The 21270-nt window shown below is 37.7% G+C and overlaps 2 protein-coding genes across 2 annotated transcripts; both read right to left on the bottom strand.

Moving 5' to 3' along the window:
• Positions 1 to 1342: 1342 nt before the first annotated feature.
• LOC123641647 (olfactory receptor 51T1) lies at positions 1343 to 2344 on the bottom strand. Its single transcript, XM_045556526.1, has one exon. The coding sequence runs from the start codon at positions 2324 to 2326 to the stop codon at positions 1343 to 1345; it is 984 nt and encodes a 327-aa protein (XP_045412482.1). The 5' UTR covers positions 2327 to 2344.
• A 4866-nt stretch (positions 2345 to 7210) lies between these two features.
• LOC123642021 (olfactory receptor 51H1-like) lies at positions 7211 to 13106 on the bottom strand. Its single transcript, XM_045556948.1, has 2 exons — positions 12905 to 13106; positions 7211 to 8181 (listed from the first exon to the last, which is right to left on the bottom strand). The coding sequence occupies exons 1-2, from the start codon at positions 13104 to 13106 to the stop codon at positions 7211 to 7213; spliced, it is 1173 nt and encodes a 390-aa protein (XP_045412904.1).
• Between the last annotated feature and the right edge of the window lie 8164 nt (positions 13107 to 21270).

Genomic DNA, 21270 nt, shown 5'->3' with positions numbered 1-21270 from the left:
AATGTGTGAATATTATTGTTAATGACTAAAGTAAAGGACATTGGGGTTTGAGCAAAGTAGAGTCACAAAGTTGTCAGTGCTTGAGCTGAACAATGCAGCTTGAAAGAACACTGAGGTAAACAAACCAAAAATTGGTATGGGTATTACCTGTCTGCCAAAGAGTAGAAAGATGACCTGGGGGAGGAGACAGGTGGGTCAAATCAGAATGTCTTCCTGGTCCACTGTGCTCAGACATGAATTATCCTAGGTGGAACTAAATTGTCAAAACTCTGTTTGAAAGAAAACTTTAGAGAATTCTCTGCAATACCCTAGCAACTCTGCATCTGATGTTACTTCTTCACAAAACAACTATCATTAATAAAAGTAATCCAGAAATTTCTTATTTAAAAGCAACAAGGTTACTCTGCAATTCTACAGTGACAAGTACACCATAAGGTAGAGGCAGCTAATAGCTGTTCTGCAGAAAATTGACAACCGAAGGAACAAGGGCAAATAAAAGAGCAGCTGCAGGCATGAGAAAGAGCCAGCACTGAAGAGTGACTATGAAAGCAGAATTTGGGTGAGGGGAGGGGAACCTGCAGCCTTGGGGACACATGTGGCCTTCTGGATCCTTGAGTGCAGCCTTTTGACTAAATCCAAATTTTATAGAACAAATCCTTTTAATAATAATTGAGTCAATGTGTAATTTTATAGATTGGACTGATTGGAGGTACACAAAGTAGCAATTAGAACTGAAAAAAGTATCATTTTCACTAGAAAAAAAAGGATTGAAGAAAAGAGACAAGTACAGAGAGTGCATCGGTAAGGATATAGCACTCTCCAGAAGTGACTCTAGGACCTGAAACCAATGTGTAAGATTTTCCTGGATATTTTAATTACAAATTTCTAAGTGTATGCCTTTGTACACACATGTAAATTTTCCTTTTACCAGCTCTAGGAACACTCTCCATTGCTCTGTGGGAAATTTGACCTCAGGGGGACAAAATTTTTCTTTAGCTGAATCCAAAAATAAAATGCTCATTTTTTTCTCTTCTAAAAATTCCTGTTTTAAAGCAGATAATTAAATTATTCCATTAAATTAAAGTGATTTTATTATGCTTTTATCATACGGAAGAGTCTATGACATTGTTTTAAATGTCTGAGGGACATAGACATAAATGATTCAGTTTTTAATTGTATTTAAAAACAAAAATACTTTGATAAGTTCAGGGAAAAATTACTTTCTTCTTCCCATTCCTATAATTCAACTGAAATGGCTTCAGGACCAAAAGTCCTGTGGATGGCACTGGCCCAATTCTATTTCCTACCTACACATTATTTATGTCCCAACAACTTTCTCCCTTCAATCCCTCCTTCCTCTAAGACCCCTCACATGACGACCCTGTGAACACTTGGATCGGAGCAACTGGAACATAGCCTGGCGGATGGTCTTGGTCTTCAAGCTGTAAATGATAGGGTTCAGGACAGGTGGTAAGAGCAGGTAAATATTGGCCAAAGTGCTGCAGAGCACCCTTGGGGTGGAGCGGAAGAGACGGTGTGACAAAGATAGGCTGAGCATTGGCATGTAGAAAACAGTGACAGCACAAATGTGACAGACACAAGTGCTGAGAGCTTTTTGTTGTTTCTTTGGGGTCACGGTGCTCAGAACAGTACGGAGGATCAGGACATAGGAGAAAAGAATAAACAGTAAGTCAGTGCCAATCATGTAGAGCTGAAGAAACATGCCACAAAAACTGCTCAACCAGGAGTTGGAACGTGTGTATTTGATCACATCTGGGTGGTAACAGAATGGGTGGGAAAGCTCTTGACCCCCATAAAAAGACAGAGTCTGTATGGTTACAACCACAGGACTTGAGAAAAGTACCTGTCGTATGCAGACAACCAGTACAATTACCAGGACCATCATGTCTGTGAGGACAGTCGCGTACTTCAGTGGGTTACAGATGGCCATGAAGCGATCAAAGGCCATGGTGACCAGCACTGAGGACTCCAGGGAGGAGAAAGCATGCAGGAAGAACATTTGAACGAGGCAAGCTTTGATGCTGATCTCCCGAGCATGAAACCAGAGGACCCCGAGCACAGTGGGAAGGGTTGTGATGGTCAGACACAGATCAATAACTGAGAGCATGGAGAGAAAATAGTACATGGGTTTGTGCAGACTCCGCTCAATAATGGTGATAAAAAAGATCATGCTATTTCCCAAGAGGGCAATGACGTAGAGACAGCAGACAGGAATGGAGATCCAGATGTGAGCACGTTCCAGCCCAGGGAATGCAGTGAGGAGAAAGTTTGAGGAGGAGGAGGTGGTGTTGTTGAAAATTAGCATGGTGGGTTGAGGACACACCCTGAAAAGAAAAATAAGAAGAAGAATATCTGTTAGAATGATCCTTTTTTTTTAAAGTCCTAACTCTTTCATAAACCCTTCTTAAATTACACAGTAATTTCTCTTTATTTAAAACCCCCAGTCTAATTACTGTACCTATCACATAATTCTATGGCATCCTGGATTTTTCCTGTTAGAACCTGGCCCCATGCTCCTGCCTCTACTCTTTCTTGATTATAAACATCAATCTCCCTAGACTTATCCCCACGCTATTGCTCAGACTAGCCCTGGATTGAAGTCGAAAATGCTTACAGACTTAGGTCGCACACATGCAGACATATGAATACTAACAAAGCAACAGTCACAATTACAACCTGATGGGTCTTTGTATTAAGTCTCCAAGTTATATAAGTTGCTCCATAATTAACAGAGAAGCACAATACAAATCACTCTTGGACACCTGTGATGACATATTCTTTTCCCCACTAGAATGCTGGCTCTCTCAAAAAACAACACATATGCTGTCCATCTTTGTATTTTATCTAGAGACAAACATAATGAATGGCACATGGCAACTCAAATATTCTACATCGATACATTGATAAATAGTAGATGTGGCAGATGATAGAGAGATGGATGAAGAATACATGAATGAAGAATAGGTTGAGCCTGGAAGTTTTGAAAGAAAAATAAACCCTGGGGAAATTACTTCCCTAGACAACATAAAAAGAGTGGAAGGAGGATAGAATAAGATAAAAGGAAAATAATTAAGATTCTTTGTGTAAGTAATAGATTTGGCTAGCCACTTTATATATCATTTTATATAATCCCAGGAAAAATTCAAAGTAGATATTTTTCTCCTGCTTTAAAGAAAGAAAATGAACCCAGGCAGGTAAATAATATGTCCAAGGTAAAATGGATAGATATAGATTTGAAATTCAAAACCAGATTGACTAACTTCAAAGTCCAATATTTTTTACTACACTTCAAACTATCAGAGAGGACAGGCTGATGAGACAATATGGATAGTTGTACATTATAATTTCCTTCTTTTGAAATACAAAATTTTTGAATGACTTATTATATATCTGTGTGATACAGAGAAGGGATAGAGATGAGAAATAAGTAAAATAGAGAACTGTGTCCTCATGACTCATCTAAAGAAGAATGTTTACGGAGTCCAATGTGTTTACAAATATGTGTCAATGTGTGCATATGTTTGTATTGTGTGTGTCTCCGTGTGCTGATGTATGTAGAGGGGAGTTTTGTCGTGGAAGAGTAAATGAGAGATAAGATGCCCACAAAGCAGATACTGTTTATCTTCTGTTCCTTGAATGATATTTCACAAAGACCAAAAAAGTGACACAGGATAATGTGAGAGGGGTAGGAGAATAGGATACAGTGGCTCATCTTGCTGCTGGAGAAATTTTTCTTGGGGAGTGGAAGAAGAAGTAGCAGAGGAATTTCTCTCTGTGAGCTCATACACTCTGGAGCCAGTTGTAGGTCAAAGTTTAGTGCCTAAGTTCATCAACGTTTTCTCTACATTGCCCGATAACCAGAGGAACAGGCTAGTGTTTTCTATCTTCAAGTACAAGTCTCCATCTGACCATCCAGGCAGGAGGTAACACTGCTCATTCATATACAAAAAGACCAGGTAAGATGACGTAGATAACATACAACTCAATAAGGTAGTGATCCAAAGGTCAACGTAACTGTTTTCTGGCATCAGTAATGATATATATCCATCCTTTTCATTTACCAACCCCTAACTTCTCTTTATTTCTCGGCACTGAATTCTATTTTCTCCATGATTCAGAACCTGCCCTGACAGCTCCAGGACACATTAAACTGAAACTACCGTCTGCTTATAAATCTTTGCACCACTTAATTTTTGGATCTTTCATTTGATTCTCAATAACGATGCACAGCTGAGATTGGTAATTTATATATGCAAATATCATCCTTTTCTGCCAGGAGTGTGAGTTCCTTGAAAGTTTAGGTGTGCATGTTTTTTACCTGTCAATACTAGCTGCTAAAGCACAATCTGGAACAATAGAGAGCTTCATTTAATCATGTTGATTGATTCCTGAGCAATTATGGCCAGAAAAAAAGAGTTCTGAGCACTGTCGACTTTTGTCTTTTCTCCCTTCTTTTCCCTCCTGTCTTTTATCTCCTACCTCAATTTCTTCCAGTATCAATTACACCTCTCCATTTCTTTATCGCCACTTATAGCTTCCATCAATCCATTGCATTGTCTTCCTCCCATTCTTGTCCTAACATTCCTCATTCTTTAATTCCTTCCCTTTGGTCTCTTCCCATATATTCACTCATCTTACCTGGTCACATCAGCAAGAATCACGACCAACTTCTCTTCAGCCCTATCCCAGAGCAGGGACTAAACCAGATCCCAAGGGTGGGGGCTTTATAGGTAGCCTAACAGAGTTCCCAGGCAACAGGGCACGTTTTCTTGATTAGTAAGTGTACTGATTGGAGTAAGAGTGATGGGACCCATATTCACATGTTCCTCTATAGCACCCGAGACACATCCCCCAGACACAGCTTCAACCATGCTCCCAGGCCCAAGCAAACCCCATCTATCAGGGACTGGAAGAATAGTCCTGGCCCTGGGGGCTGACAGTAATGGGCATCTGTGCAAACTGCCTTCCTGGGTCAGATAACTACAACCATTCCTCTTCCCCCAGCCTTAGGCTACAGATTTTCAGCCAGAGAGGCTCTCTGAATGTCAGAGCTGGATTAGGAGAGGGCAGAAGGAGACATCTCTCTGCTTGCCATATGTACTGTTTCTAACATCTCTTGTTATCCCCCTGGCCATTCTCAAGTGCCTCGTCTGATACAGGAGCCCCTCCTATGAAGCCTTCCTGTTTGAATCATGTCAGCAGCCCACCTACCTTCTAAGCATAAGTCACCTAACATTTGACAAACACGTAATATATGACAGAAACTGCACTATACCCTTTAAATACATTGTCTTATTTATTCATGCTCAACCCTATGAGCTAAGTATTATTATCCATTATTTCACAGCTGAGGAAAGTGAAACTCACAGAGGTTTTGAATAACTTTACCCATCTAAAAGTTAGCAAGTTACAGAGTTGGTATGCAAGACCACGTCTATCTTACTTCAAAGTTCTTGATCTTAACCAATATGTCATACTACCTTCTTCAGTCAACTCTTTCTATTCATATCTTCAAGAAATATGGTTTAACTACATGGTCTCAATCTATCCATATTATTGACTGTTTGATTCCCAACTGCATGTGCACACCTGGTTTAAGCCTCATTTTGACCAGAATCCAAGTTTTCAGAGTATGTAGTAAATCTGACTCAATCATCCTGCTCATGTCTAACTTCCCTTGCTTTTTATACTCTTGAAACATTTCTCCATCTATGTGCTCACTATATCCATATGAGGCACACTGAGCAAATGTGCTTATCTCAACGAGTATCTAGAAATATTGAGTAACTCCATGAAGTTATACATTAAGCACTGCTCAGATTCATATGTAAACACCACTGCTTTCCCCTGGTTCCTGTGAGCTAAAATGAGTGACTCTGAAAATTTCAAATGAGATTTATGAATATTAAATGAGAATACAAAGGATAAGAAGCATGAAATCAATATTAATAAAGTAAAATTTTCATTAATTCAAAAATATATATTGAGTGTCTACCGTATGTTCTAAACTATGTTAAATATGTGGGATACAATGAAGTGGAACAAAAGGGTCCTTGTTCTTATGGAGCACATAGAATAACAGGGAAGATATTTGTTAGGTAATCGAAGTACAATGTGAGAAACTGTGACAAATTAAAAGGCAGATCAGAAAAGCCCTCTGGACAGAAGTCAAGTTGAAATTGGCATCTAAAGCACACAAAGAATTTCTAATTTTTCCAACTCTCTAAATGCACCATGCTCTCATATATTTTCAACATGATTTTTTTAAATATTTTTCTTTCTTGTTTTCAACCACTCACACATGCTCCCCTCATATTTATAAAATCTATAAATAAAGGCAAAATAAAATAAATGTCTTATGTTCTGCACTAAATAACTGAGTGATTATAATGCAGCAAGAACAATCTGGAAATATTTTTCACAAAACTTATTAAACAATGGCATACAATGGAAAACTACTCAGCAATAAAAAGGAATAAACCACCAATACATGCAACAACATGAGTGAATCTCGATGCATTATATTAAGAAGCCAACCAGACACAAAAGACTATATATTTCTATTGCAAGGTTTCATTTTCATGACACTTCTGAAAAAGACGACAGGGAAGGAGAACCACTAAGTGCTTGTCAGAGACTGGGTGTAAATAGAGCTGTTGACTATACATGGGCAGCATCAAGAAATTTGGGGGAGTAATAAAATTGTTCTATATTTTGGTTTCAGTGGTAGTTAGATGACTCTATGTATTTGTCAAAACTTATAGAACTATATACTAAAATGAGTGAATTTTATTGTGCATAAATGTTTAAAAACTTGTTATATACCATTTTAAGTATAAAAGTTCCTATTTTTATCAAGCTGCAATAAATTATTGCTTTCATCAAAACCATTATGTAATGTCATCTCACAACCCATTATATTTGTACTGTTCAGTACAGTAGCTACTAGCTACATATGACTATTTAAATTTACATTTAAATTAACTAAAATTAAATAAATTTAAAAGTCAGTTCCTCACTTGTACTAGCAATGTTTGAAGTGCTGAGTAGCCATGTGTGGCCACTGGTTACTGTACTGAACAGCAGAGATATGAAACATTTTCATTTTTGCAGGAATTTCTATAGAACAGTGGTGCATTTTATACTTTTCTCTGAATTGATTACATTTGTACAGAAAGCGTAGATGCTGTTAAGGGCCAACCCTGCCCCCACAGAACACCTGGACAATACGCCTCCGGATCTGCTTGGTCCTAACACTGTACACAATGGGATTGAGCACAGGAGGGAGCAGCAGGTAGACATTGGCCATGAATGTGTGTATTAGTGGTGACAGATGCTTCCCATAGCGATGAACCAGGGTCATGCTGATGAGAGGCACATAGAAAAGCAGCACTGCACAGATATGAGAGAGACAGGTGTTGATAGCCTTGAGCCTCTCTTCCCGGGAAGCAATGCCCAATACTGCCTGGAGGATTAGAATGTAAGACACCAAGAGGATTAAGGCATCTAACACAATGATGAAGATCACAGCCAGCAGGCCATAGATGCTATTGACACGTGTGTCAGCACAGGCAAGCCTCATGGCATCCTGATGGAGGCAGTATGCATGGGAGAGGACATTGGAGTGGCAGAAAGGTAGCCTTTTGATGAGGAAAGGCACAGGGAGCACAGCCCCCACGCTCCGCAGCAGGACTGCTGCTCCAATTTTGCCAATGACCCCATGAGTAAGAACAGTAGCATAATGCAAAGGGAATCGGATGGCCACAAAGCGATCAAAGGCCATGGCCACCAGAACACCTGATTCCACTCCCCCTAAGGTGTGGATGAAGAACATCTGGCTGATACAGGCATTAAAATTTACCGAACGCCAGCTGAACCAGTGAACACTGACCATGGTGGGCATGGAAGATAGTGAAAGGCTAAGGTCAGTAGCAGCTAACATGGCCAGAAAATAATACATGGGCTCATAGAGACTTTGCTCAACTTTGATCACAACAAGGATGGTGACGTTGCCCAGGAACGTGGTGCTGTACAGAAGACAGAGGGGCAAGGCCATCCACAAGTCCTTCTCTGGCATTCCTGGAATCCCAGTCAGGGTGAAGAAGGTCTGGTGGTTATCAGCAGTTTGGTTGAGCAGTGACATAGTGGAACAGTGGTTGACTAGACAAAAAGAGAAGAGCTCATTAAGTCAAACATCCTTCAATGGAATCAGTGACAATAAGTATTGAGATGGTAGCCATAAAAGAGAATAAATAAGATATCATTCTAACACATCCATGTTCACAGCTTGATACAAAAACTGATGGATATGCCTCATGAGGCAAGAATTCTGTTACTGTTCATAAAATGCTAAAATACTTAGCAGAAAGGAAAAAACAAAAACTTCAATTAGCATTTGCCCCCAAGGGGGATATAAATCATTTGAAAACATCAAGGAGTTAGCTGTCTTGCAGGCTGCAATAATAAGAAAAAATTTGGCATTGGCATTTATGTGTATAATAAACACCAACATCAATAAAATAACCATAAAGAAAATGTTAGTGAATACAAACCCCAGGGCTGTTCCTAAACCCGGATGTGTAGATGAATGCATGTGTATATGTATGTATGTATATCTTAATTGTGATCTTAAATTGTTGTGATTTAGATATGCTCCTTTCCCTCTTTGGTACTCAATTTCTCCACCTGTATGATGTGGGATGGAGGAGAAAAGATACCCTTTAAGGAATTTAAAGCTCTGATTTCTGCATTCCTTGGTCTATGGGTAGTAAAAGGACCTGAGCTTGAAACATGTGAGGGAGGGAGAAGTAACCTTGGCCCCCAAGGAACCTTAGAAAGACTCACTATGGTTGGCAGAATAATAGCTCCCAAGAATGTCCACACTGGAATCCTTGAAACCTATGAAGATGTTACCTTGCTTGACAAAGAGGAATTTACATATGGAAATAAAGTTAAAGACCTTGAGATGAAGAGTTTATCCTGGATTATCCAGGTAGGTCAAATCTAATCGCATGAGTACTTAAAAGTGAAGAAACTTTCCCAGCTGCAAAAACCAGAGAGATGGCAGCATGAGAAGGACTGGACATTACTTGTTGGTTTTGAATATGAGGGAAGAGAACCAGAAGTCAAGGAATGTGCGTGTCCTATAAAAGCTGGTAAAGAGAAGAGGAGAGAATTTTTCCAGAGTCTCCAGAAAGGATTGCAGAAAGGAATTCGTAAAACTTTGGTTTCAGCCCAGTGAGACTCATGTTCTGACCTACAAAACTGTTACATAATAAATACATGTTGCTTTAAGCCACTAAGTTTGTGGTAATTTCTCATAGCAGTAGTAGAAAATGAATACCTGGGAACCACAGTAGAGTTACTTTAGTCCCTTTTCTGAAACATTCCAAGTCTTCTTATTGCTGGTCTCAATTACTCAGGCCCTGTCAAAAAGACACTGTTTTTCTTTATTGTAATGAGATTTCTTTGTCCTAAGGTGCATCTGGAAAAGGATTCTGAGATCCATTTTTCTCTTCCTTAGAGAAAAGAATAACCTCTTAATATTGCAAGTTTTGCAATTAACAGCTGGTTTAGCTAGATGAAATTCATTCATAAGGAGTTTCCAAAAAGAGAGATTCAAGCATTGTTCAGATTAGTAAAGTCAGTGTTGAAAACTCTGGTGTTGAAAACTCATCTGGACTTCTTTCCCTGTCCCTCCATGGGGAATCCTCATTCTCTTTATTCCATGCTACTATGTGGCTGCTCTAATAAACTCCATGTTGAGTTAGCAACAACTACATTTCTCACTATAACTCTCAGTAAGGCCTGTGTAGATCTATGGGCTATTCTAGATGTTCAGACCCACTGCTTACAGTGACAAAGTTCAAGATTAAAATCTTAGTACCAAACAATCAATTCTCTTCCATTTTAATTTTGTGCTATTGTCTTTAAGAATATATATTTAAATGTGCATCTGAAACAATCACCTTTTTAGGCCAGTCTAGCCACAGCTGACAGAGGGTTTAGGATTAAAAGAAAGAGCAGTGCTATAGTGGCTCTTAACCTTGTTTTTATCATGACCCTTCAAAGAATCTCATAAAGGGTCTCCCAAGTAAGAATGTTCATAGAAACACACACACACACACACACACACACACACACACACACAAATACAAGCAAAGTTTTGCACAAATATTAAGTGAATTTACATTTTGTTGAAAACCATCATGGACCCAAGTTAAGAACACAGACTTAAAGGATTTAAAAAAAAAAAACAAAACATGAAATAGAAACCTAGGTCACAGAAAGGACCAAAGCCACTGGACAAAATCCAGAGCAGACACAAAAAACAGAAATATGAATGCTTGGAATGAATGGAAACAGAAAAGAGTTATCCCAAATTTCTTGGGAATCAGTAGTTTAGTGCTGTATTGTCCAATATGGTAGAAACTAGACACATGTGCCTATTTAAATTTAAACTAATTAAATTAAGTTAAAATTTCACCTTAGTTGTATTAGCTATATTTTAAGTGTTCAATGGCCACATGTGGCTAGTGGCTACTGTATTGCAATTGGAGAGTACAGATGTAGAATATTTTTATCATTTAGGAAAAATCTACTGAAACTTGAAAAGTTGGGGCTGCAGACTGCCGAGTTAAAGGATGGCATCATCCTAGCTGACCTCTTGACAAATTTTTGGTCCAGTTGGATTTGAGGGTCTGTCACTTATGTACTGCATACCCTCTGTCTCTCTTTACCTATATCTCTCTGTCTTTGTCTCTCTTTTGGAAATTTGAAAAGGAAAATAGCTTTAAAACTAAAGACTCTGGAGAGAGACCACTTGGGTTCAAATCCTGGCTGTATGACCTTGAACAGGTTACTTAATAATCTCTGTGCTCATTCCTCACCTCTTTACAATGAAAATAAAAATAATAGTATCTACCATGGGGTTGTTAAGAGTATTCATTAGGACTATTGATAGGGCACTTAGATAAGCATCAGGGAAATAAAAAACACTCACTAAAGCTTAGCTATATTCAATGTTCATCATTATCCATAACTTTGGTAATGTTTGTTTAAGTATAAACATTATCTCTAAAAATATTTCTGTCCTGAAATCTTTTTACATGTTGTTAAATTTATGTACAAACCTACCCATATATTATTTCCATATTTCCATAAAATTCTGTATTGCTAATATCTCTCCCCCGCTCAACCGATTTATCCCAACACTGAAATCCATGGCTTGCAAGTGGTGGCTGTTGCAAGGCTCAAGATGTTGGATTCTGTAGATCTCTCTCAATGACTTTGCACTTAACCATTACTGCTTACTGTAAAAGATTTAGAGGAAGCAGGTCCTGGATAAATCAGAGATGAAAGGATGGTACATGAGTAGGAGTCAAAGGTAGTAAAAAAGTCAATAATAACAAGAGAATAAGAAGGAAAATTGATTCTGAAGAACTAGTAACCACAAAAGAAACACTGCGCTGGCAATCTAAGGAGCTTAATCCCAAAGACCAGCGCCACTCTTCCAGGATTTAGGATGAGAATAGCAAACCAGGCTCTTGATTTCTTAATATCTCATGAACTCAGAAAAAACCTTTTCATGTTCAATTAATTTATTGATTAATTACTTCATATTTATTGAATACCTACTAAGTACCAGACTTATCGTGATTGAACGGAAGACCTTCTAAGACCCCTTAGCAAAGAACACATTGAAAGCAAGATCAGCGACATGAATGCACTGTGTTCCTAAAGTTGAACACAGGCATGCTTTATACATGGGTCAATATGTCGAGCTTGTCTTCTCAGCTGCACTCAGCTTAATTCTATCTCCCTCAATAATAGTGATATACCATGGAGAAGATCCAGCCTGAGCTTTCCTCACAGCAACAGGGCAGGAGCTTCTGTAGCTGAAGGTGGGGGAGGGGTGGGCATTGAGAGTCATTTCCTTTCGTCTACTATGGAACTACCATTCAATACTTTTTCAGGCAGAAAGGTGGAATGGCTGCTTTCTGAGGGACAGGCATGAACATCCTACACTCTGAAAGGATCTCAGCTGCAGGATAGAAGAGAAGGCCCTTTGGATTTGTCTCATGGGGGAGCCTAGGATTGATTTTTCACTTGGGGAAGGAATGTATTTGTCATTGGACTTGATCTGGGACTTAGGAGGAAAGGGGAACAATCTGCAGGACTTTTATTTCACTAATTAGTCTTTGGCAGAATAAGATACTCCTCTTTCCACTTAATTCCCACATCTACAGTTAGAAGGGTTATTTCTATTTAATGAAAAAGGAGAAAGAAATGAAAAAAATAATGCTTGCTGAACACTGTGGTCATTCTGGGCTCTTTATAAATACATAGAAAACACAAGCAATAACCTTATATGATAAACAATGGAAAAAATAATGGATAGGCATATTAAAATTATTTTAGTCCTTTAAGTATAAAAATATCTAATATTTATTGATTGCTTATTTTTGTTCCAGGCTCTGTTCTTAGCCCTTTATATGTCCTATCTCATTTAACGATGCAAAAAGCTTAGGGGAAAAGAACTATTATTATTGCAACTGCATGCGCTAGAAAAACAAAAGTGAGAGAAGTTAACTAATTCGACCCAAATCTCAAAACTAAAAGTTAAATCCAGGTACTCTGATCATCGTGCTTTGAAGTTCTGGTTTTTTCTAAAGAAGAGGATCAACTTTTAGCCACAGGGGCAATTTCTCCTACTAAATTCAAATTCCAGACAAAACAGTGGACTGAGTTCAGCCATGACCTCCTTAACTCCCACCATTCAATGCTGACCTTTACATTTTTCTATGAAGTGCCCATACTGCAGTTCCCTCCATTCTGTGACAGCACCCTCAAAGAAAGCACCTAAGATTTCTCCCCAACTCACCCAGAGCCTGGTCTGGGAAGCTCGTGTCTTTTCTGATGCTGACAGCCACTGTAGCACAGAGACTTAAAAGCAATAATGCTAGGGCAGATCCCAGTTTCCTCTGGAGTGATCCTATGGAGACCTGAGAGGCTGACTTCCCGGAGATGCCCCCAGGGCCAAAGTCCAGACAGACTCCAGCTTCTGAGCAAGTCTTCTTTGTCATGGTCTCAGAGGACCTGGTTTTCCCCAGTGTAAAACTGTGAGGGCAACCCATGCAAACTGAATTAATCTCGGGTCCTGTATGAATGGTGCATCACTAGTTATATCAGCATACAATTATACTCTAGGGCTTAATGCTTAAAATTCTCTCTTAAAAAAAGTTAAAAGAATAGTTTACCTTTGTTTCACATGCCTTTTAGTTATCCCTCCATTCTTTTTTCGGCTTCCCAGCAAAGCCTTTGAACATTGTATTGCAGATGTCATCAATGGCCTGCTTATTGCTAAACTCAGAGAACATTCTTCATCTTACTCTGCTTTGCAGCAGGATTCAATACAGTGCAAAATTACAATGTTGAATTACTTTCTTTTCTTGGTTTCTGCAAAACTGTTTGTTTGATATTTCCTCCTGCTTTAATTTCCACTTCTCAGTATCCAGTGATGACTTTATCTTCTTCCTAAATCACAAAATCTTGTTGTGTCTTTTATTTGGTCTTTTCCCCTATACTTTAACTCCACTCTCTCAATGAGTAATATTTTAAATATTACTTTTAAAAAGCTTTTGATAAAGCTTTAAATATCATTATATGCTTATTACCTGTAAGTATAATTCTACTTTGATCTCCCTATCAGCTGCTTACTTGGTAACTCCACTTGGATATCAAATAAGAAACTCAAATTTCACAAGGAAAATACTGTAAAACAGAAACAAAAAACTGTTTCTTCCTATGTCCCTAAGGTTAATTTCAATAAATCACACTAGTTATACCACAATCCTCCTAGGTGCCCAAACCAAAATTCAGGCCTTGCTCTCTTTCTCAAAATCTAATCCATCACCATTGTACCATTCATTATAACATTTTAATTCCTCTATTGATACTTCAGTAGCTACATTTTGAGTTATTTTCTTAATAATTACCCTAACATATATAAAATGCATCTTTAACCTTGTTACTTTTCACTTCACAGTAAAATATTGCAAATTTTCTACAATATACATCCATTTTCTCCCATCCTTTATGAAATTACTTTATACTTATTGCGTTTACATATCATAAACCAAATAATTCAATGTTATCATTATTTACTTAAGCAACTTGTGTTTTTAAATAAACTAAAAAATAATACATTATTTGCATATGCAGTCTTTTCTATTACCTATACATTTGTCATTTTCAATGCTGTTTATTTCTTCTTTGGATTCAAGATAATGCCTGGCGTCATTTCTATTCACCAAGAGTACATCTTTTACCATTTCCTGTCAAGAAGACTTTCTAGCAGTAAAATCTTCAGATTTGTATTTATTAAAAAATTTATTTTAAATTTAGTTTTTTAATTTTTAATTATAATGGGTACATAATAATTGTACATCTTTATAGGGTATATATTTTGATATAGGCATACAATATGAATTAATCAAATCAAGTTAATTGGGGTATCCATCACCTCAGGTATTTATCATTTCTTCATGTTAGAAACAATTCTATTCTGTTCTTTTAGTTATTTTAAACTATACCCTAACTTATTGTTGATTATAGTCACTTTCTTATGAATCAAATATTGTTCATTCAGGTCATTAAATATGAAATGTACTATTTTGAATCAAACATTCATTTATTATATCTCTTACAAGAAGCAGTACAATTAATCAAAGTATGCAACTAAACTATGTTAATGTTAGCTTGTTTTTGCCAGCAGTGAAGAAGCCTATAGAGCTAATGACAATGAAATCACAATAGGAGTTTTCCACAGCTTGTTGAGAATTGAATGTTCATCCTTGCAAGAACTGGTCCAAAGCCTGGAAGAACTGGTAGTCAGCTGGTGCAAGGTCTGGTGAATATGGTGGATGACAGAGTGTTCCCAAGTGCAGCCTCTATACTTTGAGCAGCGTGGTTTGTGCAACATGTGGTGAAGCGATGTCTTGCAAGAGGATTGGCCAGTCTCTACTGACCAATCTCCGCTGCTTAATCACAAACATCTTCATCATTTCATCCAACTGGATGAAGTAGACATCTCCTGTAATCCACTGTTCATGTTTCATGACCCTGTAGTGGATAATACCGGTGCTGGACCACCAAATAGACACCACTAGCATTTTTTCATAAATATTTGGTTTGGGAATGTGTTCTGGTACTTCATCTTTATCCAACCATTGTGCCAAACACTTGTGATTGTCAAAAAGAATCTATTTTTTAAAAGTGGGCAAAAGACATGAACAGAAGCTTTTCAAAAGAACATAGACTAATAGCCAATAAACATATTAAAAAATGCTCAACATCTCTAATCATCAGGAAAATGCAAATCAAAACCACAATGAGATATAACCTAACTGCTGTGAGAATGACTTTTATCACAAAGTTCCGAAACAGTAGATGCTGTCATGGATGTTAAAGAAAGGAACACTTACACACTGTTGGTGGGACTGCAAACGAGTTCAACCGCTATGGAAAGTAGTATGAAGATATTGCAAAGAACTAAAAGTTTACCTACAATTTGATCCAGCAATCCCACTACTGAGTATTTAACCAAAGGTCAAAAAAACATTTTATTAAAAAGACACTTGCACTGTAATGTATATAGCAGCACAATTCACAAATGCAAAGATGTGGAAACAACTCAAGTGAACATTAATACATGAGTGGATTAATAAAATGTGGTATATGTATACCATGAAATATTACTCAGCCATTAAAAAAAATGGAACTAATACCTTTTGTAACAACCTGGATGGAACTTGGGACCATCCTTTTAAGTGAAGTATCACAATAATGGAAAAACAAACCACATGGAAAAAAACACCACATGTACTCATTGCTAAATTGGAACTAATTGATCAACACTCGTGTGCACATATGGTAGTAAAATTCAATGGAAATCACACAGGTGGGAGGAGGAAGAGGGATGGGGAAATCCATACCTAACGGGTACAAGGCACACTATCTGGGAGGTGGATACACTTAGAACATTGACTCAAACTGTACAAAAGCAATTCATGTAACCAAAATGTTAGTACCCCCAACATATTGTGAAAAATTCGGAGGGGAGAGGAGGGCAAGGGCAATATATGTAACCTAAACTTTTGCACCCCCATAATATGCTGAAATTAAAAAAAAGAATCTATTTGTCATCACATGGAAGAATATGTTACAGAAATGGTTCACCTTTATGTCATGACAGCAAAGAAAGGTAAGCTTTGAGACGATTTCTCTTTTGACACTTGTTTAATTCATGCAGTACCCATCCATCCAGCTTCTTCACCTTGCCAATTTGTTTCAAATGCTCCAATATTGATGGAATATTAACATCAAACCTTGCTGCTAATTCATGTGTATCGCTCCAGGATTGGTCACTGGTACCTTATGTAGTTTGTTTAGTTAGATCATGTTTTCCTGGATGTTCTTCACGCCTGTGGATGTCCATCAACATCTGGGCATTGAAAAGTTAGGTCTTTATTTTAATCTTTGCATTCTGGGCTTGTTTGAACACATCCTTGAGAAGGCTTTCCAGATACTCAAAAGGAATGGAGTGTTGTGGTCTAAGTCTCTGGTCACTGCAGCTCTATCAGCAATGGGCATGACCCAATCCCAGTAATGCTGTGACTCTTACAGACTCCTGGTGGTACTGCCTTGGTGAGGTTGGGTAAGATACAAGAAGATTCCCTGGATCACCAGGCAACAACTCTCACTCTCTTCCCTCAGTCTCTGTGCTGGACTGCTGGAGTTGCGGAGAAGTGACAAGGGCACTGCCAGCCCATTCTACCAAAAGTTCATGGTGACTGTTGCCTGGCTACCTCTGATGTTTATTCAAAGCCCAAGGGCTCTTTACTCAGCAGGTGGTGAATCCTGCTCATACTGGGTCCTTCCATTTGGGGCAGCATGTTTCTTTCTGGCCCAGGAATGCCTTCCAGAAATGAAGGCCTGGACTTAGGAGCTTCAGAAGTCTGACTGGTGCTTTATTTTACCATGGCTGAGCTGATACCTAAGTTATAAAACAAAGGCCTCTGAAATTTACCCTTTCCCTTCCCCAAAGAGAAGACAACTTTCCCTGAGACATACTGTCTGCACTTGGGGGAGGGGTGACACAGGTACTGGCTTGGCAGCAGTGGCTGGTGTCACACCAGGTCACGTGAAACCCAAGTCCACTGGCTCTGAACATGCACAGCCACAGAAATAGCCCAAGGACTGAAGCCCTTGTGGCCTTACTGCCATAGGAATTTAGTGTAGGCCCCAGGCTGCTTTTTGTCTGCTGGTGGTAGGGCTAGCGGAACTTGGATTTTGGCATGGAGGATTTTTCTCTGCCCAGGCTGGTCTAAATGCTCTCTCCATGGGCACCGGCAGAATTCTGCCCTGTGTCATGTTCCCTCGTGCCAGAGTAACCCTAAGTTTCAATGCAAATTCCCACAATAACTTCACTCTCCTGCCCCCAGGCACACAGATGCTCTCTCCACTTGGAATGCTGGGGTGGCACTGCCAGGGGACGGGGGAGGATTGCATAGGCAAAGCAAGACTGTCTTTTCTGCCCTCTTGATGCCTCTTTTCTTGATATAATGTTAAAGCCAGGTAGTATGATCCCTCACATGATTTTTGATTGTCTGAAGGTGCTTGCTTGCGTGGATAGTTCTTGAATTTGGGTTTTGTGCAGAGACAATCCCTGGAGGTTTCTACTCAGCCATCTTGCTCTTCCCCTCTCCCTTTATTTTGAAGGAGAGTTTCACTGAATATAGAAATCTTATTTCAATATTTTTTTTTTATTTCAGAACTTTGTATATGCCAATCCAATGCCGTCTAGCCTCCATTTTTTTTCAGATGAAGTATCAGGCATTGATTCGATCATTTTTTACCCCATAAGTTGATGAGTCATTTTTTTTTTTTTTGGCTGTTATCAGTCTTGGACTTTCGGCAGTTTTATGATGTTGTGTCTATGTGTTAACATCTTTCTATTCTAATTTAGGTTTTTAAACTTATTGAATCTGTAGACTAATTTTTGTTGCTAAATTTAGAATATTTGTAATATTATATATTCTCAAACATTGATGCTGCCACTTTCATCTTTCCTCTGGAATTCCCATTATACAGATGTTGGTATGCTGATGCCCCACAAATGCCTGACACTGTTTATTTGTCTTCAATATTTTTCTCTATATTATTTTGTTTTGTTACTTTTTTATTTATCTATTTTCAAGTTCTTAGATTCTAATTTCTGCCATCTCAAATCTGCTAATGAGTTGATCTAGTGATTATTTTTTAATTTCAGTTTATTGTAATTTTCAACTCAAATTTCCATTTTGTTCTTTTTTTATACTCCCGTTTTCCCTATGTAGATTACCTATTTGTTCAATCACCATCACCATATTTCCTTTTATTATTTTAATATAATTTTTAAAAATAATCTGCATACATTTAAAATATATTCTTTGAATTATTTGTCCACTAATATCAACACGTGGGACATTTCAGAGTCAAATTCTATTAAGTGCTATTTTTCTTGATTATAAACAATGCTTTCCTATTTCTATAAAAGTCTCACAGATTTTTGTTGAAAACTGGATACCTTAAATACAATAGCATAGAGACCTTAGGTTCTTAATTGCTTTTAAGGTAGTTGTGTTTTTGTTATTATTTTCTTTTGTTTATTTTTTGTAATTTGTCTGAATTTAAACTGTGAAATCTGTCTTCTTACAATAAATCTTTCCCACTAAATACTGATGTGTACTCTCAGATTATTCTTACTTTTATTCCATTTTTCATCCTGGCTTCCTAGGTATTGCCTGTGAGTCTATACATCTTGGTGGTGTGCCAATAATTTGGGCAGAAACTGTTGCCGAGAACCTTAGGTCAGAAACACTGGGCTCCTGGATCTGTGAGTTGTGTGGGTGTACGTTTCATATTCAACCAGTTCTCACATCCCACTTTGCTTTCACTTTCCAGCAGGCTGTCTTGAGTTTCCCCCACATGTTAAAATAGCTTCTCAGAAAGCAAGGGATGCATGAAGAGCTTACTTGGCCCTTTTATAACTGTAATCTCCAGGTTCTCCCTGTTAAATTTTTCAGTGTTCCCCTATTTGCAAACTCAGGCTACTAAAACTGTGAATTTTCCCTGTTAATTTTACACTTAGCTTTTCAATTTTAGTTGACTTAACCTTGTTTTTTTTTTTCCTCCACCCCAAGTTGAGTCTGTACTCTCTCTGGCAACACAGCTGCTGTTTTGTCAGGCAGCCCAAACCTGGTTAAACTACTTTTGATTTTATTATTCGTATTACTGACAGTGGTGGGAGAGGAGCATTCTTGCAAGAAGCTGTATAAGCTTTTCAATATGTTTCTCAATGTGTTGCCTGTCTTGGGTCAATTTCCAGAGTGTTAGAGTTTTCTAAAAAATAATTTGTCCAGTTTTATGTTGTTGTTTTTTTTTTTACAGAGGATTCACCAATCTATTCCTCTGAAGTAGGCAGAAAATCTTCTTTTTCTACTGTTATACACATGTATCTATATATGGATGCACATACATACCCACACATGTGCCTACACACACATGCACACACACACATGCACACACACCCTTGCACTTTAGAATATTTATATTAAAAAACAAAGAAATGAGGCAAACACTGGCAGGATGCTTTTTTTTTCTGATGGAAAACCTGACAGGATGTGTGATGCTGGTGGAAATATCGTGTACAGGATAAAAACTGCATGATGAGAAAGAGTCATAAACAGAATCGCTGAAGTGATGTTCCTGAGCAGACAACAGGGGATAGAATCTGATGTAAAGACTAGAGAATTGGATTTTAGAAAGGAGAATGAATATTTCATCTCATCTTTATAATATAAGGTAACAGGAAAGTCAGTGTATATTTGGCACTGTTAGTGGAGGAATAAATGTAGTGTGGGGTGCTGGATGTTGTTTTCTGATTGTCTTAATTTTCTTAATGAAGGAAGAAGCAAAGTCATCAACAAAGAGCAAGTATTTGGGTAAGATGATGGGTGTTTGAGCAGAAAGGATCGGTAGGAAATCATTATCTAAGGGAGGAGAAAAGTTATAAAGTATGATTGTCTGAAAGCATTGAAGGAATACATGAGGACTTTTGTAATTAAGTTATAAATTTACTAATAAATAAATACATTTAAAGTAGCAATAGTAAACATGGTTGTGTGATTTCCTCTGGACATATTGGGCTGTATGAATGCTGATGGGGAGGGAAAGGAATAGCTGCACTTATCCAGGAGAAGTTGCTTAATAATAGATAACAACTAAATGCTGAATGAATGGCAGGTTAAATAACTGTCCCTAAGATCAAAGAGCTGAAAAATTAAAACTGTGATTTCAAACAAGATGTATCAGACTTAACAGACTCTACTCTTTCTACTGAATTTGCCATCTTAGATATGGAGAGGCACACCTTTGAAAGAGTAGAGTTCCAGATGATAGGAAACTCTGACTGTTAGAATAATCTGGAGTCTTTCTGGAGGAAGTTATGCTAGAGGTGGCATCAGTCTCTGTACATATGGATGAGACAAGTCCTGATGTCCTCAGGGAGATCATGTCACCAGCTAAGCATTCAGAAAGTTTGCATCAAGCGCTTTGTACGTGTTTAGTTCTGTCCCCACTAAGCACTCTCACAAGATCAAAATTCCTTGAAATTAAAGATCTTGTCATTTAACTTTTTGCCCTTAGTGACTAGGGTTGCTTAAAGATAGTTTAAAAAATTAAAACCTAATCTATAGAAATATATATAGTATATAGTGTATATTAGAAATATGTATAATGTAGTAGCATTATATGTAGTATTTATTATACATAATATACAACATATGATATATAAAATATATGATAATATATATCACATATAGAATTATATATTAATATATAATATATATTATATATTACGTAATATATAATATATGGTAATACTATAAATACACAGAAAATTCATAGGTTTCTAGATATATTCATAATCTCTTATTCAAAAATATATAGATGCACTTATATTTAGGCACTATTCCTTAACGTTTATGGTGCACATTGTCTCCTTCAGGTTGTAATACACACTGGGAAAGAAATGGGTTTAGAAATTTAAAATAAATAGATAAACTTCTGCCATACACTCTCAATCATGACTGAACTAAAGTATCCCCCAAATAATGTTTTATATCTGACTTCTGTTTTCTTCTGTAA

This window comes from Lemur catta, chromosome 7 (genome assembly GCF_020740605.2).
Source record: "Lemur catta isolate mLemCat1 chromosome 7, mLemCat1.pri, whole genome shotgun sequence".
NCBI classification, from domain to species: domain Eukaryota; kingdom Metazoa; phylum Chordata; class Mammalia; order Primates; family Lemuridae; genus Lemur; species Lemur catta.
The sequence above is the reverse complement of the archived record's forward strand: the minus strand, read 5'-3'. Positions and strand labels throughout refer to the sequence as shown.